This window comes from Grus americana, chromosome 4 (genome assembly GCF_028858705.1).
Source record: "Grus americana isolate bGruAme1 chromosome 4, bGruAme1.mat, whole genome shotgun sequence".
NCBI classification, from domain to species: domain Eukaryota; kingdom Metazoa; phylum Chordata; class Aves; order Gruiformes; family Gruidae; genus Grus; species Grus americana.
The window spans coordinates 76,984,796-76,997,593 of NC_072855.1; the positions used below are offsets into that span (position 1 = coordinate 76,984,796).

The following is a 12,798-nucleotide window of genomic DNA, read 5'->3' on the forward strand; positions in this document are numbered from 1 at the left end:
AGGAAAAATGCCATGCTAAGTTAATTCATAATGACCCGTGAAAAATGAACTCTGATCCTTTTTTCTTCCAGTCTAGCTTCTATTGTGATGTCATTTACATTTTTGGTGGAGGATTTTGTGATCCACATCCTTCACTGTGAGAAAATTGTCCAACTTTGAGTGGGCCTGAGGAAGCATAGCTTTCTGAGAAATAGCTTGCATCATTTCCATAGAAAGTAAGGGTAGTTAGTGAAGGGAATCAGTGCCATCTGCAAACAGTACCGAAAAAGGTTCAGTACTCACTTGATGGCTTTTCATAATAAAGTTCACTGCATTGTGAAAATCCTTGAAAACTTTTCAGAGAATTTCTGAGCAGTAAGAAATTTTCAGTTCATCAAACAGTGGAACCACAACCTTATCTTATTCAGTGATGGACGTTTGGTTTCTAAATGTTGCAGTGTTGAATACTTCATGCTCTTGGTATCTATTAAATTCTGTAGTTTTAAATTAATCAATTCAAAACTGTGCCCTTCTTTTTTTCTCTTTTTTTTTTTTTTTTTTTTTTTTTTTGGTCAGACTTCAAAGTATCACTTTTCATTCTGAGCTAGAAAAGAAACAACCAGCCACTGTCCATTTTCCAAGAGATGATTCATCTTTGTGAATAAGCCTTCAGCTGGGGCTAAGCTTTCGGTGCAACTAAGCGGTACACCATAAGTGTAAATATTGTGAAGACCTTCATGTCTTAGTGATTACAGCTGATTAGGTTTGAGGTCCTGGTGCAGATGTTTGTGTTATCCCATTTTCTGTGCACGTGGTCAGCTAGACTTTGTTTTATTAGCTACTTTGTATAAGAGGCTTTGTTCTGTATTTGGAAAATAAAGCCAGGCCGAGTTCTTTTAAAGATAGTTGTGTATCAATTTTATCCTTTTTTATTTATAAAGCTGTCCTTTATGAAAGCCGAGGTTCTTGGGTACCCTCCTGGTTGTACTTTGGAGTTGTATTTTTGATATGCTTAATAATCCATATACAAAAGGGAAGCTCCATGGGTTTTGGGCTTTTATTTAATATGCAGCATCTGTTCTTAAACATTGTTACTCACAGATGTATGCATGCTTCGTCAATAAGCAGTTTTCTTCCCTCTTTTATCTTAGAGTAAGACTCTGTAAATGAGCCCTAACAGTACTTGGCCTTTTGCAGAAACTGAGCTGGTTTGGGGTGAGTGAACATGTCTGCATGTGCATGTATAGAGGGAAGGGGTTGATGTTTGCATCTGAACCTAGCGTATTGCTCTGTAATTCATCATTTGGGTTTCCAGCCTTGGCATGACAGAGACAGCGCTCTATAGGTCAGCTGAAACACTATAGCACATTCTCCCTCTGCTGTATCCTGTTGCTTTATGACTTCTTAGGGTCAGAGGGAGCTGGGGTTAATTCGGCAAAAGAATCCTCTGACTGTGATATAAATTCCTTCGGTTGTTCATAAATTGTAAAAGAAATTCTATGGTCTGCTCCTTGAGCTTGAAAACTGAGGGCCAGGAGGTTAATTACTTCCCCAAAGTTTCAAGCAACTTTCAGTGTTAACAGTTGCTGGCTGCAGTTTGTGCAGCTTTGCAGTTGTGTTGTACATAGGTATTTAAGTATGTTAATTGCTGTCTCGTGTGTATGTATTTGTGTGTGCCTATGTAATATGTGTATATACACACATGCATTTTTATCTGTCTGATATTTATACTGTTGCTTTCCTAATTACTTGTATCCTAATCCCTTCCATCCCATTCCTTTTTTGGGATGTAGCATATCAAGTTGTGGAACAATGAAAGTTGTTGTGAGGTAGTTTATATTTGCAGGTTAATTTATTTTAAGAGAATCGAGTATTTTAACTGTAATTCTGTCCTTCCTATGCTATTATCTTACGCTGTTACATAGGGAATGATGAGGGACCATGCGTGATGATGACCATGCATGTCTTCCAGAAAATCCTTGTACATGCAAATATAAGTTAAAACATAATCTTATTTTGCTTTTTCCATCACATTTAATCAAAGTCCTGATAAAAAGTCAGCCAGGTATCTATGACTTTACATCTGTCCTAAACGATTTTTGAAAAGAGTAATGTTTTTATTCTATACCATTTAAAAGCCATGGCTTAATGTGGCATTCTTACATGTTATGTTCACTGGTATGTGGAAAAAGTGTCTTTATTTTGTAAGCACAAGTGGTGAAGGTTCTTTGTAAATTTGCTTCCATATACATGAATAGAAGATAATACCAAGAGTTTACATTAAAACAGCAAAAAGCATTCAGACCATGGCCTTCCATATCCTTTGTGTCAACACAGTTAAGCTTACCTTTTCAATTTCCGTAATTAAAGACTGGTTTATAAGCTTGTGAAAACAGTTTGTCATACTCGTCCCCTATAACATTAGGTTCTGATTGCCTTCTTGAGATGACTCTCATTCTCTGCTTTGAGAGCCTGATGATACGGTCCTAACTTTGCTGTTGTAGTCACACTTCTACAATTTGATTAATTAGGCATTTGAGCATATTTAAATTCATATTTAAGGTCCAACTGTATAAAAATCTAGGTCCAAATTTTGCACTTACCTATAAAAATTCCTGAGTAACCAAGCAAAATATTAGTTGTGGAGTTATGATTAAAATCTTTGGTTATTAACAGTAGTTAATCTGTCAATGAAAGACTTGAAGTATAGTATAACTCTTGTTTATTATATATATTTATCTGTGTAGAACATGTCTCCAAAGTTTTAATAAACAGACAACTGTTGGTTCATGTACATAAGAAATAACATACATCCAGGATCCCCATTCTAGGAAATCTTCAGGCAATTTATCTTATAAGTAATTTATATTTTCTTACATTTAAAAAAAAAAAAAGATAAAAGGGAAGCTTCAAGGAACTTCCTCTCATATCACGATGAAGTATGTGAAAAAATGTATCTGTATATAGTCAGTGAACAGCTTGCAAATGTCTACGATAGGTTGTTTCTATTCAATAACTTATAAATGATCTCTCTTTTATCTACCAAATTTAAAAAGGAGCTTGCAGAAGGCCTCAAAGGTAAGGATTCTGCATTTCTAAACCTTTCAGTTTATACATCATTGTCCTATTTATCTCCAGACAACAGTTAAATCTTTATAAGTACCTGTAAAGTTTCATGCAGCTGTCAGCTTCTTGTTGTCTGCTTCCATGAATGAAGAAATGCTTGTATAAGGGATAGATTATTTGAATGCTAGTGACATCTTTAGATCAAATGAATTACTGATTGATTAATGCGTATACTTTAAAAGATTTGGTTGACCATTGGGTTCACTGAAGTCATAGATGTTAATGCTCCATTCATAAGTAAACCAAATTGCTTAATTCCACTGATAGATGCACGGAATGAAACTGGTTTAGTCTTTAAAGTGTGTTGGGGGGTTTTGTGACTAAAATCTTAATACCACTGTAGAACTGAAGAAAGTCTGTAAGTAAGTAATTGTAGTTATTTTGTGCTTTACTGTACAGATTCAGATAGCCTTCTTATTTTGTAGGGTCCTTTACTAGTCTTTGTAATTCATTTAGCTACCATTGGCTAAAACCTCGATTACATAATGGTAATTTTTATGAACCAGATTGGACAAACATTTTGACTATTGGTCTTAACTACAGGAAATCTGAATTCTCTGAAAAACCCCAAAATTTTGCAGAAAACAAACCTTCTCAGCTGTGAAAATAACATTTCCCTGCCCTAAAGAATAAGGCATCAATAAGTACTTACAAGAAAGAGTATTAATAGAAAAAAAAATGGTTAAAGCAATCTGGTTTTCCCTTATTTTGAAAAGAATAACATTTGAGGCTTGTTTTTTTTCTTCTTAAATTTGTGACCATTTTTAGTGAATGGGAAATGCACTTGGTTGACTTCCATAAAAGCAGTTCTAGTTCTCCCTTATGCCTGGAAAATACCCAAGTATTGGAGCTTGCTTGAAAACGTTCACAAATACACAGACTTAGTGTTGTTAATCATTGGTAAAGAAAAAGAAAAGCAGAAATATTTACTCTCTTGTCTTCAGAGTCTGCCAAGTTTGAATGTTGGTTAAAATGAAGAATGCATAAGAAATATCTCTAATTGACCCATGCCTGCATACTGTTTTTCCATTTCTCTCCAGAAACAGGACTGTTCTCAGAGCAGCCAAAGAGGAAGAGTTATCCATTTCTTTATCTGGCTGAGTATGAGTGTAGAATTACATGTATATTTGGTGTTTCTAAGTCTTGTCTCAGCTGATGTCCACAAGTATTTTATCTTTCAAATCACAAAGTGGTTTGGTTCTTGGCATGAGAAAACTACTCCGTGTGGGTACTTCTGTACCTTCTAAAGTGCTAAATTTTGAGTGTTTAATGGTTGAAAATCAGGCAGGCCAGAATTTTGCATAGGCCAGATCACTGTTTTCATTGTCTGGTCCAGATTAAGACTAGTCCAGGTGTCATAAAGAGAGCAGCTAGCTGCTGGATTTGGCCAAGCTTCTTGATTACTCTGTTACTTTCCCTTTGTAGAATCCTTGATAATAATTATAAATATGCTTAAGAGACCTAGCGTATTAAATGCTTTTGAAAATGCTACTCAGTATCTAGGAAACTGCCACCTCTATACAAGAGGAAATTTATTATTTTGAAGAAGTGTTTGTCTTCTCAAGGGCCATTTGACATGCTGTATAGAATCAAGGTGGTGAAATTAATGAATGTGTTCTTAAAGTGGGAATATTCAGTCTTCATTCAATAATTGGTTTTCTGGCATTTTCTAATTTAAATTCTGTTGAAATCACTTGGTTCCTTGAATTGCTATTTAACTTAATTTTAATTCCTAATGAAGTTCTTCTCATGTGGGATAAATTCAGTTCTGTGTATCTTAGGTTTCTTTGTGTGCGTGTACATATTTGTATAGTGCATTAACTGAATTCTGTACAGGTTTCTTTGGGTGTGTGTGTACATATTTGTATAGTGCATTAACTGAATTCTGTACGGTTAAGGACACAAACTTCCTTTTTAATTCAATGGGAACACCATATACAGAGCAACAGCAGCTGAGGATAAATGTGTAAAGCTGTCAAGTGCTCTATATGAGCAGATAATGTTCTAAAGCACGTCACAGATTATAATTTTGTTATATCCGTTAACCTTTTGCCCATCCTTACTTGCTGTTGCATGCTGTCATCACCCCAGATTATCTCTGTCTGAAAAAAACCTTCTTGCAATTCCCATTCTGGGCTGCCCTGTTATCATCTGGTGTGGAGTGTTGCATGTGTGATCCAGATGGCCCCCTTGCCTCCAAATTTCTCCCCAGGTGAACTGCCTTCTTTCCACCACGGTTGGGCAGTGGTGCAGTCTCCCTTCTTCCCCTCTCCCTTACCCCAGTCTTAAGTCAGGCCTTTAAAAAGGGTTGTACTTTATGATAACTGTTCTGAAAATTGGCATTTTGAAATAATATACTATAATTTCTTTTTAAGATGTAATTTTCTAATCCTTATTATAAGTAGTTCAACATCTGACAAGGAGCTACATTTAGAAGTTGGTAAATGGTCTGTGGGACTACGTTCCCATGATTAGTTGTTAATTTTTTAAACAAAACAATTCCTTTTAAGTTACATACCCTGCACATGATCCAATGTTCAGTGCACTCTGTCATAAGTCTTTTTCTGATATTTGTGAGTGTTGACCTTTACTAGTGGAGCTGAATACCCTGACTGACCAAGCATAGACATATTAGAAAGTATAAAAAAACCCCATAATTTTGCTGCAAAATTCAAATTCTTCATTCCTTAATACAGCAATTTAGTTTCAATGAAGACAGAAAGACATGAAATTCGTATGTGAAGGCTAACATACATACCTGAGAACTGTATGGAAGTGACCAAGCAAGCCACGTGGGAATGAGGACAGTAAATATGACTCCAAATGTAACAGAATTAAATAGAAGTAATGCCCATATATGGTTTGAAAGAACTCTCTGAGGCTGCTTCCAAAACTGAATGTAGTAGTTCATCAAATGCATACTTTAGCATGTTGTGGACCATCTTCTCTGTGCCTCTGTTTCTTTCTTGGTTTGCTGGTCTCTTCAGACAGTTTTGTTACAGTCCCTTCAAATTAGGACTATTTCTCTGTTGCATGTTTCATTTGTCTCGTTTGATGGGAATATATTTTTTACCTGTAAAGTACATACTTGGTTGATCTTACTTGAGGTCATTGTTTCAAAGAAATCGCTAACATTGGTGTTTATATCAGGTTTCTGCCTGATTTTATAATTAGGTTTTTTTGTGGTTAAACTAACTACAGGGTGTGCAAAATACAGTGTGAAAATAGCAACACATACGACTAATTTTGAATTATTGTGTCTCAAGGTCTTTATTAAATGTCTAGTTGTAGCCACTAAAATCTTGAAGAACTAATGTGTATTTGCTTTTGTTTCTTAATTGTTTTGCTCCCAGGGGTATCTGAGTTTGGGAAATCTGGGTGCTAAACTTACCGCAAATACTGCCTTACAGCATCTTTGATTGCTAATGTCTCATAGGAAATTGTCCATTCTGAGTTGTACTGCAATGGAAGGATCTGGTGTTTAACTTTTCATGCTGCATTAAGGTCCAGTAGGTATTGTGATCTCAAGCTAGAGATGTACATATTTGAGGAAAAAAAAAGATATCAATTCTATCGTGACATGTTTTCAGATCCAAATCCCATATGGTTTTCAATCAGGGAATTGTTTTTTGTAATCCTTGTATTAGGGTTAAATTTATTTTTATTATGTTAAAAGCTTTGGTTTTGTTCATACAAAATCTGGAAGTAGCATGTCTAGACTTTGAATTATATTAAATCCACTGCAATTTATCCAAGGATTATTTATTTGGGGTTATTTGTACAGAAGTGCCATTAATGTGTTGAGCAGTTTGTTCTTGGACAGCAGGGACATGACAGTCAGCTGTAACTTGAGGGTAAACATAGCATTTATTATGTCTGTCTGTCTTGAATGTTTTGCTGTTTTAGTGATAGCAATCGTTCTTACTTATTGTTGCATTCACAACGTTACTTCTGGGCATGTTGACTGGACAGGCTGTCAAAGTATGATGTATTTAATGTGCCTACTGGATTTCGATACTGTCCTAAAGTAGAAAGCCTGATGAAATGTTTTAGTGAAAAGTGCAGATCATAGTCTCAGTTGTGGTTTAATGGCAGAGTTGCAAACAAATTCTTTCAGATATTTTCCAAATATGAAGTGTTAGCATTAAGACTTGGTAGTGTATTTGGAAGTTAAAAGATTTTTTTCCCCCCACATTATCCATAATTTTTTATATAAAACAAAAAATCCCCAACCAACAACCAACCACTCTGACTTTGTGAAATAATACCTTTGAAAAGTTACTCTGTATTGACTGTAATGAAAAGATTTTAGTAAAAAAACAGTGTACTGATTCACTTCAGTATGATACCCTTGGTAAGGATTTATCATTGCCTCCAAACATAAAGATATTTCTATATTTTATATATATTTATATATAAAAATACATTTATATAAGAATGCAGAGTGCAAATCGCATAATTGTTAATCAGCATCAAAGACTCCTAAGGTAAAGTTACATCTTAGTACAATGTTATCACACAGTGACACTCTATCTCATAAGCATGCTTCTAGCAGTAAATCCAAGAAGAAATTGTCATTTGTTATAGGGGAAATAGCTTGCTTTCATTTTGATGCTTTGTAACTCCTTTTTGTGAGGACAAGAGACAGAGAGATACGTGACTTGCAACACCACTTCATTTGCTTGTCTTAGTCATTCTTACTTTTAATCTCCTCATAACAGATCCATCCCTTTTCTGATCAGAGAAGTTTTACATCTGGAAATCTCCAAGTATTTATTGTGCGTGAGTTGATCTGAAGCTTGGTTTAATATTCCAATGCTTATAATTGAATTTTGGTGGTCTTTGCTTGATTGAGACAAATGTGAAAGCATTGATGGGTAATGTCACCTTCCTGGGAGCTTTTGTCACATCACGCTTGCTCTTCAGTTTTTCTTAGTGACAATTCTAACCTTTCTCAAAGCACAAAACCCTCTCATTTGTGGACGGTTGCAGTAGTTCTGTATGAAACATTGTACTTCAGCAAACCTTCATGTGTGGGAGGAATATATTTAGCATTCACTATTTCAAATCCATTTTTTCTCTGTTGTCATCTTATGCCATTTGCATATTGCAATATTAGAGAAAGGATCCACTGCTCCTGTTTATCTTAGAGGACTTAAAGTGGGATAGACTGTGTGAGACTTCTCTTGGGGAACAGCTGCTTCCCCAGTAGTCTCACGGATGAATCTGATACTGGGATCATTCTTATGAGCAACTGACTGGTAGCATGAATGATGTTTGCCTAGTCTAGTTCTGAAGCAAGGAGGGAAGATAATTTTTACCAGAGATAGAGAAGTTAGTAAGTAGGATTGTAATAATGCCAAAATCTGCTGTCCATAAATTCAGACATCTAATCCGAATTAGTTGCCTAGGCTCCTCATACAGTAAATAGAGAAAAAGATGCATTGACAGAGGGCTGTTCATTCAGTTCTCAGGCAACAAAGTCAGGCCCTTTCCAGAGAGTGATTCATCCTATCTTTCTTGTATCCTTAACTTCATTGGGATTCAGAACAACTAGTTAAAGTTAGACATCATATTTTCACACGGCTGATGTCAAATGATGGGAATCTTACTCTTGTTCACAGATCAAATCATCTTAAAATACAAGTATTTTTGTATTAAAAAACTATAAATATCTGAATATTTCTTACACATCAAACTCATCTTTTGACTGCCTACAGAAAGACTTTTACTCTAAGAAACATGGCTGTTGAAAGCATAGATTTGCTTTAAGTGGCCCACAGATATTTTTGTTAAATCCTAAAACTCTTTGAGGTAGAAGATATGTTACACACTTAAAAGATGTGTGTGGAAACAGTTGCTTATGTAAGCGCGAGGGCACTTGTATATATTTTGGGCATCCAGGCTACAAAGATTGCTGGCAATCATTAATGACACAAGTGCATGAGAAATTGTTTATGTGTAATTTAGAAAAACAGGATGCCACCAAGCATCAATGTCAAGTCAGAGCTCACAGTCTGTGTTAAATAGTAAACCTGACTTTTTGGAACAGCAGAGATTATTGAAAATTTACAGGACATAACAGCTGCTCAAAGCCAGACTTTTTCAGGTGTAACGTTGATATGAAGTCATACTGTTGCCCTCTACTGGCATCTGCTGAAAGCTCTTAAGGCCTTGTCAAGTACCATGGTCTCCATGGTTAATTTCTGAAGGACACTTAATCCATTTCAGACAAACTCAAAACTATCCTTGGAAAGCAAAAGTCTTCTCTTTAAAAAGACTTGGGGATGGGGGAGAGAGGGAGGAGGGCTACAACTCCTACCTGTCAATGCTCATCTGCTTGCAAACTGCTGAAAGCTTTAACTTCTACATTCAAAAGCCCTAAAACATAAAAATGTCAGCTGAATTAATTGAATATTTGAGTACTGACAACTGTTGGAGTGTTTGGATTTCAGAGGCATGTATTAAAGACAATGAGGCTCGTGAGAGAGACAGTATCATATTTCAAACTGCTCAATGAAAATACAACTATAATACAGCGATTGTTGTCATCATCCTAAAGAAAAAAGTCAAATTCATGTACTTGTGCTTTCTGAGAGATGGCAGAATACAAGAGGGAAAAATATTTGTATATCACAAGTACTTTGTTACACAGTTTTTTGCTGCTGTCATTAAACAGTAATAAAAGACAGAAAAGAACAGAATAGTCTATCTACTAAATAGTGGGGGTTTTATCTCCTTAAATAACCATCTAATCTCAGCTCCCCTCAAATCTGTACATCAGTTGATCAGCTCTACTGTATTTGCAATCGGTCCTTCTGAAGAGCATTTTCTGTAAGCTGTTTCCATTACATACTTTTTGTGATCCTTTGACATCTTGTTCCCAAGAAGGAAAACATCCAATGTCTTCCTTCTGAGCAAACATGGAGGAACACCTCCTGCAGAGAAAAGATGAGAAGAAGAATGAGGCTTCCTTTTTCCAAGTCAAGATGAATATCCCTGTTATTAGGGACCATGGAGCTTTAAATGCTTCTCTCTGTTATTGCTACTCTCTTACACTCTGATCTTTGGCATATCAATGAAATATGTCTGATTTTTCCTTTTTTTAACTGTAAAATGTAATTAATCTTACTTACCTAATTTCCAGGATTGAGTATGAGCGTTAATAATTGTTTGACATTTGGACTATGTTAAATCTCTCTGTACATGTAAAGACTCTTCCATGAGTGGAAAGCTGTGCTTTGACTTAGAATGGACTTTGCTTAACCTGTATTTTCAAATAAAGGTTTGTTACACCTTCAGCATTATGATTGTGCAGAAACAATTCCATTTTGTTAATAGAAGAGTACTTATTGTATCTTAATTTGTTGGACTGTGTTTTTGTACTACAAACAACCTACTACTTGTTCTCAAAGGGCTGTGTATAGGAAGAGGTGGCAATTGACTCAGATTCCAGTGCATTGTCTAAAGAGTTAAAAATTAAAATGCCCTTGGGGAATTACAAAGTTTTATCACTTCTTCCAAATTATGGAGCTAGCTTAGAAACTTTTCACTCTTTGATTCTGAATAGCTCAGTATCCACATTACACTAATGTGAGTTTGGGAAAATCGATGCTAAATGACGCTAGTTTAATGGAGCATTAAACTAAATACCTTTAAGATATGGGATGCTGCAAGGGAGATGCTAAGATTCTTCTGCTTCCATTTCAATCGTAAATTGCGACACAGAATTTGCAGAAAATTTTGATTAACTAGCTTCTAGAAGTTAGTTCAGATACAACATTAAAAAAGAGTAGATTTTATATTTCATTGGGATTCTGAGACTCAGAGGGCTCTAAAAATGACCAGATGTGAAATAGAAGAAATATTTGGGAGCAGTTAATGCCTAACCATAAAAGTGACCATGAATAAGTCACTGTAGAATGTGGTTTGGGCAAGGGCGGTTGGTGTTTTCTTCTTTTTTCCTTGATTTTTTTCTCCAAGGCTCTCTGTGATATATTGCTAGAACAAAACCAAGCAGCAAAAAGTAATATTTTGATCTAGCCCTGCATCCTGCTCAGGTGGACCTTTATTTGTAATTTTCTTAATGCTTAGATCTCTTCTTGTTTCAACTGAGTGAAGTAAAGGCCAGGAAAAAAAAAAGTACTTTTGTTTGACAAATAATTGTGCTACAAGGAGGCCACATTTATGGATTCTAATGCTTTTCATGTTTTCAGGTGAGCGTCCTTACCAGTGTCCTTACTGTGACAAAGCCTTCAGCAAGAATGATGGATTGAAGATGCATATTCGCACCCACACAAGGGTAAGTGTAGCTTAGTTTTTATGGTTACTTGAGGATTATCCAGGAATCATGTGGCAAAAAGTAAGTAATCATTGTTTGTGTACACATTAGGCTATACTAACCAAGATATTTTATACTTATCAAAATAAGAGGCCAAGATTTAAGTCATTAACTGTTAAGTTCTAATTATTACTCCCTTACTGACCTATTTTTTCTGTGTTTGAGTTCTTATGTGTTGGAATAATAGCAGTACTAACTCCTTCCTGTAACCTGTGCTTATTTATATTTATAGATATAAATTAATGTTTGTGATTGTTTACTAAGTAAATAATTCTGTAAATGCTTCACTGTTCTTGAAACTTCGATATCCAGTGCTTTGATTCTTACTGTCTCCTTAAAATCCAGTCACTGTGAGCTTTTATATAGAGACTGTATTTTACTAACTGATGACAATTATTAAGCTGCAAAATTACTTTATTTAACTGAAGGCAAAATAAAAGGCAAATTGCAGATTATCTCCAAGATTATTTTTGAACCTTGAGTCTCAGCACAAAGGTTCCCTGTTTTAGGGAAAGGTCTTGTCATGTATGTGTATTTTCTGGAGGACAAAGATAAGATCTTGACCCCACTCAGCTGGCAAAGAGATGGAGACCTGTCTTCAAACAGCCAGATATGAATTCCCATAGTAAAGGGAGATCTCCAGGTGAAGTTGAGCTGGTCTAGCATTATACATACTACCTGTCTCTGGCCTCTCCATCCACCATAATAAAACAAGCAAAAAGTTAGAAGTAGACTGTAGGTTTTACTAGTAATCACTTGGGAGCTGTTACTGCTTACAGAAGTCAAGGCAGCCTTGAGGCCAAACCCAGAAAGTTCTGTATCTATTAGGAAATAGGGAGGGTGATAGTTAAATTCATAGTCTCCATATGCAAATCTGTGCACAGAATAGCTTTCTAAATAAGTAAAGATAAGATCAAAACTGTTTGTTTAACTTTCTACCATTCTATCTAGATCTTGAGGGTATTAACTGGAGATCCTAGATAAAGTTTTAGCTTGTGTACCCCAAACTTTAGTTTAGAAGTTACCAGTAGTTTGTGCAATGCTTCACGGTGGTTCACTGGGAGCAGGCTAGCCCCATGTTGTTAGTTGTTTTTCCTTCTTTCCAGCTGTTAAATCACTTTAAGAAGTGCTATAAAATCTTTTCTGTTGTTACTGTCCTTATTACTTTTTTTGCACCAGCAGAAATTTCATTACCATATATGTTCTACATGGCTGTGAGTGGGAGGAACAGTAAACAAGACCAGCTCTGAAAATAGTGTCAATTTTAATTTTTTCCTGATTTGTCATACAGTTTGAGTAAAAACAACAAACCCCGCAGCCTCTGGAGAAAAGTAGTAGAGAAAAAAAGAATA

General features: G+C 35.6%; 1 protein-coding gene across 2 annotated transcripts in view; it reads left to right on the forward strand.

Annotated features, from left to right (window-relative positions):
- The window catches only part of PRDM5 (PR/SET domain 5), a 79,735-nt gene that overhangs the window by 50,719 nt on the left and 16,218 nt on the right, over window positions 1-12,798 (forward strand). For both annotated transcript variants that reach the window (XM_054823823.1, XM_054823824.1), the window contains exon 14: window positions 11,322-11,407. In XM_054823823.1, the coding sequence (XP_054679798.1) occupies window positions 11,322-11,407 (86 nt within the window). The remainder of the gene's footprint in view (window positions 1-11,321; window positions 11,408-12,798) is intronic.